This window comes from Spermophilus citellus (genome assembly GCF_964194105.1).
Source record: "Spermophilus citellus genome assembly, chromosome: X".
NCBI classification, from domain to species: Eukaryota; Metazoa; Chordata; class Mammalia; order Rodentia; family Sciuridae; genus Spermophilus; species Spermophilus citellus.
The window spans coordinates 1303386-1313660 of NC_138190.1; the positions used below are offsets into that span (position 1 = coordinate 1303386).

The 10275-nt window shown below is 44.3% G+C and overlaps 1 protein-coding gene across 1 annotated transcript in view; it reads right to left on the minus strand.

The window, feature by feature from the left end:
* LOC308638964 (uncharacterized protein) overlaps positions 1–9286 on the minus strand; it is a gene marked incomplete at both ends in the record, with an annotated part of 72494 nt that extends 63208 nt beyond the window's left edge. Inside the window, 3 exons of the mRNA XM_081276892.1 lie at positions 5969–6068; positions 9035–9159; positions 9230–9286. Of these exons, the coding sequence (XP_081133018.1) occupies positions 5969–6068; positions 9035–9159; positions 9230–9286 (282 nt within the window). The remainder of the gene's footprint in view (positions 1–5968; positions 6069–9034; positions 9160–9229) is intronic.
* Between the last annotated feature and the right edge of the window lie 989 nt (positions 9287–10275).

Sequence of the window (10275 nt, forward strand, 5' to 3'; positions counted from 1 at the left end):
GTTTGAGGACATTTTGATCAATGTTGGGCCACATGTGCAATGGTTGTCTGTTGTGAAGGACATTCATCCTGGGTGTAGGAATGGTGCTGCAAACACACCTAAGGCAGAAGCTCTTCCAGAGTGTGGTAAAGCAACAAGTTTCTAGCCCAGAATCCTGAACTATGCCACACAGTCTGGGTGTGTAAAGGCCACCATTCACATCTGTAAGCATGCTATGATGTCTGCACCGTGATGGAACAGGCAAAAAGAAAATGTCCCTGCCACTGACACAGAACCATACTCAGGGACTGAAAACATACAGAACCACTCCAAACAATCAAGAATGCACAATTACACCCAGAGACAGCAGCCTACCTCTGTGATGACAATGATGGAGACAGGAGGGCTTCATGGGCTTCAACCAAAGGGGAAGGACACTGAGGTCTCAGGGTCACATCAACACTTCACATGAAGTAAGCCACACCCCTACAAGTGCTACACTACAAGTGAAATCCCATGTATGCTCAAAGAACATGGGAGCTAAAGCAGAAATCAGATCAGAAGCAGCTGAAGAGCCTCCAGGGAAGGGGACCTGAAACACAGGACTCTAAACAAATACAGGACAAAGAGGTGACTCAAGAGAAAAGGTGACCATTTTTGTTGTTGTTGTTTTTATCATTATTATTTAGTTTTTGGCGGACACAAGATCTTTGTTTGTACGTGGTGCTGAGGATTGAACCCAGGCCGCACACATGCCAGGTGAGCATGCTACCGCTTAAGCCACATCCCCAGCACCAAGGTGAACATTTTTAAGGAATACAATGTAAAAGTCCATCATGGGAAATTCATAGAGAGCACCAGATATGGTGCTGTATTGGTATCTAAGTGATCAAACACACATTTCTGAAAAGGAGCTAAAAGCAATCATTGAAACTGCTGCTTCAAGAAACCAGAGAAAGAAGAGCAAGGAAACCTAAATTAACCACAGGAAGGTAACAGAGAAGGTGTTGATGAAACTGCAACCAGGAAATCCACAGTCTGCAAAATCAAGTTCTTCATGAACATTAGCATAGCTGATAAACTGACATAAGGCTAAGAATACAGAGGACAGGGACTGGGGTTGTTACTCAGTGGAAGAGTGTTTGCCTAGTGCTTGGGAGAAAGTGGGTTCAATCCTCACTGACACATAAATAGAAAGAAATAAAAGTATAAAATATACAAAAAATTAAAGAAAAAAGCAAAGAGGACTGAAAACCTACTAACAGATTTGAAAGTGTCATCATCAACAATGCATTGGAATTGAAGATTATCATAAACGTGCTTGACACAAATTAGAAACTTGCAGAAACTGAACCATTTCTTTGAGAGAGACAATCTCCTACAACTTACACACAAGGGGAATACACAAAACAAATGAGCCCATGGCTGCTGAAAAAAACAGACTCAATAACTAATTACTACCCAAAAAGGCAAGGAAAGGCTCTGACATCTCAAACAGGCTTCCATGAGACACTTAAGAACTGCCACCAATTTTCTAATTTTTTTATTTCCAGAACATAGAAGCTGAGTTAACACCTCCTATTTCTTTCTGAGGCATAAGTTACCATATTATCCAAATTAAGTAGATAAAGAAAAGTATTAAATAGAAAAGAAAACTATGAATGATGCTCATAATCATAAATGCAAAATTTAATCACAAATGCAAAAAACTGGGCTGGGGATGTGGCTCAAGTGGTAGCACGCTCGCCTGGCATGCATGCGGCCCGGGTTCGATCCTCAGCACCACATACAAACAAAGATGCTGTGTCTGCCAAAAACTAAAAAATAAATATTAAAAATTCTCTCTGTTTCTCTGTCTCTCTCTCTCACCTCTCTAAATAAATAAATAAATGCAAAAAACTGTACAATCAAGCCATCACACTCCAGGTGTCTATGCAAATGATGTGAAAATTATGGGCACAGAAGCCCACACTTCAGTGACTACAGCAGCCATATCCAGAACTGCCCAAAGCTAGACGCAAGGAAGATGCACCTTTCAATAATGGAGAAGCTGCAGTTTAACCACATCAAAGAACATCACCCAGAAAATGACCTCTGCAGCCTAGAAAGATACAGCACACTTAAAGGCAGACTGGTAAGTGAGAGAAGTCAGTTTGAAATGGCCAAGTACAGTAAGATTCCAAGTCAAGAACATTCTGGAAAAGACAACATTATACATGCAGTAGCAGAACTGATGGGTGCCAGGGACTCAGGGAGCAGAGAGGGAGGGAGCAATGAGGAGGAGTGATGAACAGGGGGAACACAGGATTCCCAGAGCAGTGAAACTCTTCTGTATGACATTATCTTTTAAATTACATGACACACAATCACATCACACAGACAAGGAACCCTAAGGTAAAGGATGAACTTTGGCTTATCATAACATGTTGCTTCATCCATTCTCTTTATCAAATGTTCAACCCTGGTTTAGTAACTAACAAACAACCTACACCAATGCAATATGTTGAAAACAGTGGAGAGTACCAGCTGGAGAGAAGGGGTGAGTAATGGCACATTTAATTGTCATCTTGATTGGATTAAAAGATAACGATGATTAATCAGCTTCTGGGAGTGTCCATCAGGATGTGTCTAAACATGATTGGCATGTGGAACAGTGAACCAAACTGAAGAACCTCCTTAAGGTAGGCACCACCATCCAATAGGACCCTGTCTTGGGTGGAACAAAAGTTGGAAGAAGAAGGAAGCAGCAGCAGAGCAAGCTCCTTTCTTCTCAATGGGTTCTTCTTCTTCTTCTTTTTTTAATATTTATTTATTTTAGTTTTCAGTGGACACAACATCTTTGTTTGTATGTGGTGCTGAGGATCGAACCCAGGCCGGACGCATGCCATGGGAGCACGCTACCACTTGAGCCACATCCCCAACCCCCTAAATGGGTTCTTGATGGCTGCTGCAATGGCCTGAGGATATCAGGCTCTGTCTTCTTCACTCTCCCAAAGTGGACTCTTACAGTGATTCTCCAGGGAGTTTCCAGAACCTTTGGTCTGGACTACAGCAGCACCATTGATCCCTCTTGTTCTGAGGCCTCAGCCTCTTCGACTCTGTAGCTATTGCTTCTCAAGCTCTCCAGCTGCAGATGGCCACTGTGGACATCCAGCTTCGGGTCAAGTAGGCCAATCTAATAAGTCCCCTTTTATAATCACACTTCCTCTTGATACTGTTCCTCTAGAGAACACTGACTAATAAACTATGTAAGCCTAAAATTGCTCATAAAAACAAAGTTTATCTAATAAATAAACTACCAAGCCATGGAGTTTTACAAATATATACTTAAGAAACAATATTATATGCTAAGTACCTTTTTCATAATGATGCAAAAATAAAGCAAAGAGGAAGAGTCATAGTTACAAATTTATGAGCAAAAGCATGGAAACTGATTGTGAATACTATTTTCATCTGGAAAAATTTGGATTATAATTCTTCAAAACTCATTCCAACTGCTGGTGTAGAGGTGTGCATCTGTAATTTCAGCCACTAGGGAGGTCAAGGCAGAGAAATGGCAAAAGTTTGAGGTCAGTCTCAGCAACTTAGCAAGACACTCAGAAATTTAGTGAGACTGGTTTTCATCAAAAATAAAAAGGGGGTCGGGCACTGTATCTAAGTGGCAGAGCACTTGCTAACGTGTGAGGCACTGGGTATGATCCTCAGCACCACAGAAAAATAAGCAAAAAAAAAAAAATGTATTCTGTCTATCTCCATCTATACAAAATATAAAAAAAAGAAAAGTAAAAGAAATAATAAATAAATAAGAAGAAGGGCTGAGAATTTGCTCAGTGGTCAAGTGCCTGTAGGTTTACTCCCCTGTAAATCACTTGCCCACCGCCAGAACGCTGCTCACTAATACAAATTCATTTCTGGAGGATAACTAAGCATGAACAAGTCCATGGCATCAATCCCCAGCACTCAATAAGTAAGCAAATAAATAAACAACAGTCTACAATACTAATTCTCTTGGGCTGGAGAGTAGCTCGGTAGTAGAAAACGTGCCAAGCATGTATGTGGCCCTCCCTTGGATAAATCTCAAGCAGGCGAAACACACACACACACTGAAATACAAGTAATGAGAGATAAAAATGATTATAATACAAAAGGTACACAATTAGAGGCATAAAACACAACAAAATCAATGGAAAGACAACACACTTTCTCACAAAGAAGATTGAATATTCCCATGATCTACACTCTCTTAAAAAACACAGAGCATTTCAGTAAATTCTGTGAAATTTAGGGCATGATTTCCTGTTATTTTGGAGGTAAACATAAGAAAAACTACATCTAAAAAATAATAGACTGTATCTAAGACCAGCCAAAATGTTGTACAGGACAGAGAGAATGGAGAAAGAGCATTTATGTTGCTCCCAAATTTCATAAGGTAAAAGGCCAGCTCCCAAAGAGGTGGCCCTAGGATGATGCATTTAGGAGGGAACAGGAATCAGGTGACATAGTGGGAGTGCTCTTGAGGGGATCAGCACCCTTATTTAGACACATGTATCTCCCCTTTCCAGAAAATGAGTGTCATTTACTAATTCACTGATATTCAGTGATTAAATGATCATACTTGGATATTTCAGGTATTGCCAAAATTGTCCTTAAAATTTACAATGAAGACAGGTGTGATGGTGCACAGCTGTAACCCCAGCGGCTCAGGAGTCTGAGGCCCTCGGCTATGTAACAAGACTCTGTACCAAAACAAAGAATTGAAAAGGGGCTGGTGGATAAGCAACTCTGGGTTCCATGCCTGATACCAAAAAAACACAGTTAACATGAACCTGCCAAGTCCAGACAACAACAGTGAAAAAACTGTCATCCCTTTGTCATCACCTTCTGAAGGACAGATACTAGTTTTCATGAAATCACATTCATAAAGTTATCCACCACTATTTTTGTAGAATTGGACTCAAATTCTGCAGCAATAATGCAAGACAGAGTTTCTCTGTATCTTACGTGGCATTTTGGAATCTAGGGTTGGATTTCAATTTGAAATCACTGAAAAGACAAGATTGAATCTAACAAACTTTCTGTACATACTCAGGGGTAGCAAAAGGTAAATTAGGTAATTAGATGTTTTCATTTTCATTCCTTTTTTTTTCTTTTGATACCCCCGAGATGAAAACCAGAGACATTTTACTACTGATCCACATCCCCAGTCATTTTTATATTTTATTTTGAGATGCAGTCTCACCAGGTTGCATAAGGCCTGGATAAGTTGCTAAGGCTGCCCTCAAATTTACAACACTCCTGATTAGCCTCTGGAGCAGGAAGGATCACAGGTGTGCACCACTGCAACTGGCTGTAAGTTGGGATTTGTAACAATGGAAATGTAACTAGACTTTTTAAAATCCACTTCTTTCTTATCTCTTTAATAATAGTCTATCCCATTTGGCTCTGAATAAATAAACCTGGGCCTCAGATAAGTGAATACAACATTTCAAAGTGATACACAGAGAACTTTGGTGCTGAGGGAGCACACATGTGTCAGGCTCAAGGGGCAGAAAAGGTCCCTGACACCTGGGACCTGCTCCCTCCAGGATCACTCTCCCATGAACCTGGACCATGACTCCAGTCTATGAGACTTTCAGATTTACACAGCTCTGCACTGGGGTGGGTGGTCCTTATGCTCTGGGAGAGGTTGCGCCCCTTCACACTGTGTGACTGAAAGGGCAGGAGTCACTGGTGACCTGGACCCTCAGCACCAGCATCCACAGGCTGACTGTCCACCTGTCTTCAAGGAATGGGAACAGGGCTTCGGAAAAACAAGGTCCCAAGGACGTAGCTGTCTAGATGAGGCCTGTTCCAGGAGATTCCTCAACCCAGAGGCCCCAGCAGCTTCCCTGAGAGGCTGCACCCCACACCTCAGGCTGTCCTCTAGGAGGAGCTGACCCAGGGCCTGAAGTTCTGTTCACCCTGCAGGGACCAGGGCAGCTGTGGGCACTTTGTGGAAGCTCCAGCAGAGGACAGTGGCTGAGGATATGGGACCCTGTGAGGTGTTTAAAGGGAACCTCTTCCCAAGACATCTGACATGGTGTCTACACCTAAGGAAGATAAAAGGAGAAGCTGTAAACTCACATTCTCTATACAGTTGCATCTACATCAAAGAACCTTCAAAGTACTTGACTTTGGCCAACCAGACCACCATGAGGGTGGAAAGGCAGGGTTCTGTATGGAGAGCAATAATTATCTTGGGCGATCTTAAGTCCTTTCATAGCCAATTATCTTGATTTCTGTATCAGACCACAATTCTTGAAACTTCTCAGAATATATCACTAACCTTACCAGATGCCTAGTCTCCAAAACCTACCAAAGCTCGGAATGCAATAACAGACATAGAGAAGAAATTTTCTCTATTTTATTTTCTGTACCCCATCAATCTGATGTTCCCACCAAAGCAATTGGTTAATGTAGTGATACACAAGTTCCTTTTATAGAAGTTCATGTAGGCCAGGCACAGTGGCACACAACTGTAATACCAGCAGCTTGAGAGGCTAAGGTAGGAGGATTGCTATATTTAAAGCCAGCCTCAGCAACTTAGTGAGACCATAAGGAACTTAGTGAGATCACATCTGAAAATACAATGTAAAAAGGGATGGCGATGTGGCTCAGTGTTTAAGTGGCCCTGGGTTCAATCCCTGGTAGAAGAAAGAAAGAAAGAAAAGAAAGAAGAAAGAAAGAAAGAAAGAAAGAAAGAAAGAAAGAAAGAAAGAAAGAAAGAAAGAAAGAAAAGAAAAGAAAGAAAGAAAGAAAGAAAGAAAGAAAGAAAGAAAGAAAAGAAAGAAAGAAAGAAAGAAAGAAAGAAAGAAAGAAAGAAAGAAAGAAAGAAAAGAGGGACACATACATCATTCAGGTAACTTGAATCCATGTTCCTTAGTATGGTCGTTAATATTTCAGTTTAAATGAACTATTTTCTGTAGCTGGGGTTGTCAATGCCTTTAATCCCAACAGCTTGGGAAGCTGAGGCAGGAGGATCACAACTTTCAGGCCAGGCTGGGCAACATAGCCAGATCCTTTCTGAAAATCATATAGAAAAGAGCTGGGGATGAAGGACAGCAAATGAATCAGACATTATTATAGTGGCATCCCCTTTTTTCACAGCAAATGTTAACTGGGTTTCTCCAGAAATCTTCACCATGGCTAATTTTAGAACTCTCCACAAAAGAGTGACCACAAAAAAGTTCAGTGTAGACAAACTTCCTATTTTTGTGTTGCCCTATTTTACTGGGCCTCTAGTATGAAAGAAATTAGCACTCCAAGTGCTGGACTCAAACTTCCCTTACTAGTTTTACACACTTGTATCCAGTATAGTAGTTCATAGAAATGTGAAAACAAGGCCTCTGGCCTTGAGCTGGGCTTCACAGAGAAGTCACCAACTGGGCTCCATGGAAACAGCTGGTGGGGGAGGAAAGAAAGGGGAGAAGAAACTCTCCCTTTCTCAGGTGCTGTCCTTGAAGGGTTAACTTGCCCAGAACAGAGAAAGAAAAAGATGCTTTTATGTGTGTGATGTGACAACTTGACTATGGCGACTCCATTTTGTGAACTCAGCTATGACACTCAAAAAGGTCATGACTGGGGCAGTATGCATTCTTTTGTTCATGAAAATCCCCCAAGAACACAGAAACCTATGGTACCAACTGGGGACTAACTGACTACAACTTTCCAGCTTGCTGGCATTGCCTGAACCCCAAACGTCCCATTTGTGGTTTTTGTGCTTAAATATGGAGCCAAATGAAGGCAGTGGCACCACTCTGACCATCTCATTGTTTTGAGAGCAGAGTGTCTGCCACTGGCCAGCAATAAAGGCTTAACTGGAAAGAGACTGTGTTGTCTGAGAGTTATTTGTGGGTGTCAGTATTACAATGTGAACTTCTGAGTCCCTCCCCTTACATGCTGGGTATAAGATTCTGAAACCACCTGAACTTGGGGTTCAGGGGATGGATTGATTGATTACAGCAAAAGCAGTGCCCTCTGAGACTGGCTGAAGCCAGATTAAACTGTTTCTGGCTATCTTCAGTGTCTTGCCTCCTTTGTCCCTACATCATTATTACCCTGTGTGCTTACGGGACTACACGACTGGGGTGACTCTACATCATGGACTATCAGAAAAGGGAGCAGTTATACTCTATTGATGGAGCCCAGGATTCCATATCCCTGGGATCTATAAACAACGACTTTATTCCTTTTAAAGCAGTTATTTTGAGCAAACACAACGAAGTGTTAAGTGATTATTCTTTCTCCTCAAGTATAATATTCACAAATGGAAAACAAATGCTTTCAAAAGTGTCCTTCTTGCCAGGGACAGTGGCACAGGCCTGTCATTCCAGATATGTGGGAGGCTGAATCAGGAAGATCAAAAGTTATGGCTGGGGAGGGAGGGAGGAAAAAAGAGAAGGAGGGAGGGAGGAAAGGAAGGAGGGAGGGAGGAAAGGAAGGAGGGAGGGAGGGAGGAAAGGAAGAAAGGAGGGAGGGAGGGAGGGAGGAAGGAAGGAAGGAAGGAGGGAGGGAGGGAGGGAGGAAGGAAGGAAGGAGGGAGGGAGGAAGGAAGGAGGGAGGGAGGGAGGAAGGAGGGAGGGAGGAAGGAGAGAGGGAGGAAGGAAGGGAAGGAAGGGAGGGAAGGAAGGAGGGAGGGAGGAAAGGAAGGAGGGAGGAAGGGAGGGGGGAAAGGAAGATTCTTTTCAATATTTCAATAGATGGGAAGGTGGGTTTTAGAGGCAGGAGGCGCCTGCAATTTGGGGGACCTACAGCAGCCTCCGGAGGAGCTCCCCTGGGAGTAGGAGGGTGCATTTGTGGCCCTGCTTCCTCCACGTTGGGAAGCGTGGGTCGGGCCACCAGTAGGGAGCAAAGGGGACACCAGGGACCTGAGCCGCCCTTCCAAACCCAGGGAACCAGGGGACAGGGCCCAGGGCCACCCGAGAGCGTGGACTCCTCCACCCTCCGCAGCTCACCCCCGCGCCGGGCCCCAAGGCAGGTGCTGACCCTGCACCTCCAGCCCTGGTCGCAAACTCACCATTTTTGGCTTCCGTGGTGCCCAGCGTCCTCTGGAGGAACCTCCGGGCACCCGAGATCCCCGGGGACACCAGCAGCGGCAGAATCACCTGGGTTACCGGAGCAGAGAACTCGACTGGAGAAGGACTAGCCCAGTCCGTAAGGAAGAACAGCCAGCGAGATTGCGGAAGCCCGCCCTCCCTCTTCCTCTGCGCACTGATTGGACAGTTGCTCCAGCTTCCCGGATGGATGGGCTCCAGGCCCGCCTCTGCATCGTGACTGACAGCTAAGATCATCCAATCATGGGCTGAAATTGGGTAGAGTGACAGATACTTGGCCCCAGCCCTTTTCAGGCGGAGCTTCCCGGCTGTGCTGGGAACTAATCCAGGTGGGAAGCCTTGGCTTAGCCTCTGGTACAGAGGTGACACCTGGCGCTGAGCTAGGCCTGAATTGACCTCTCATTAAGGGCCCCCCTCCCTTGTGTTCTTTCCTTATCAGTGGTTCAGAGGCACCAACATTTTCAAGAAAAGCCACAAGCCACCTGCTCCTGCCTGGTAAGCACCATATCCCTAGATGCTGACCCAGGGCTCTCAGCTTCCTGGGTTTCAACTGATAGTTAAACCAGAAAGAAACAATAACCCTGCTCAGCCCGGCCCATAAAGCCTGCGTATGAAACCCCACTTGGGGCACATATGGCCTGTGGTGTTGATACCGCTGGTTACTGGGGAGGAGTTCTGCCCCCTCACATGTTGAAGTTTGAACATTAGAGAAGCGAGCCCAGGCAAGCACGCAAAGCAGGGTTTATTGAAAAATGAGGAACATGGACTTCTCCCCAGGATGTAGAAGGGAGCCATCCTGGTATCCTGATATTCCCAGAAGCAAGGTGTTCAACCTTTTTTTTTTTTTTTTTGTGAGTCCTAGTCTTCCTTTGTTCTCCATGCCTTTCCCCTTATCTTTCTCCTTCCTGCCTTGGTGACTAGGCCCAGAAATGCTTGGTGAGATGGCACAAAGGTGACAAACAGGGGGGCTGAAGGGGGAAGGGCAGGATGGAGCAGCCAAGGACACATTAACAACCTTATACCTCTCTGTAGGGAGGGGCAATTCCTGGGACAGGCGACCTTAGCAACAGGAAGGAGCAAGGGCAGGTTCTTGATAAGGGTGAAGGAAGGGCTGCTCTGAAGGAATTAATATTTCTGTCCCTCAGGGGACAGTCTCCAACTTGCCAGACTCACTCAAAATTGACTCCATTTTCCTGTCTATACT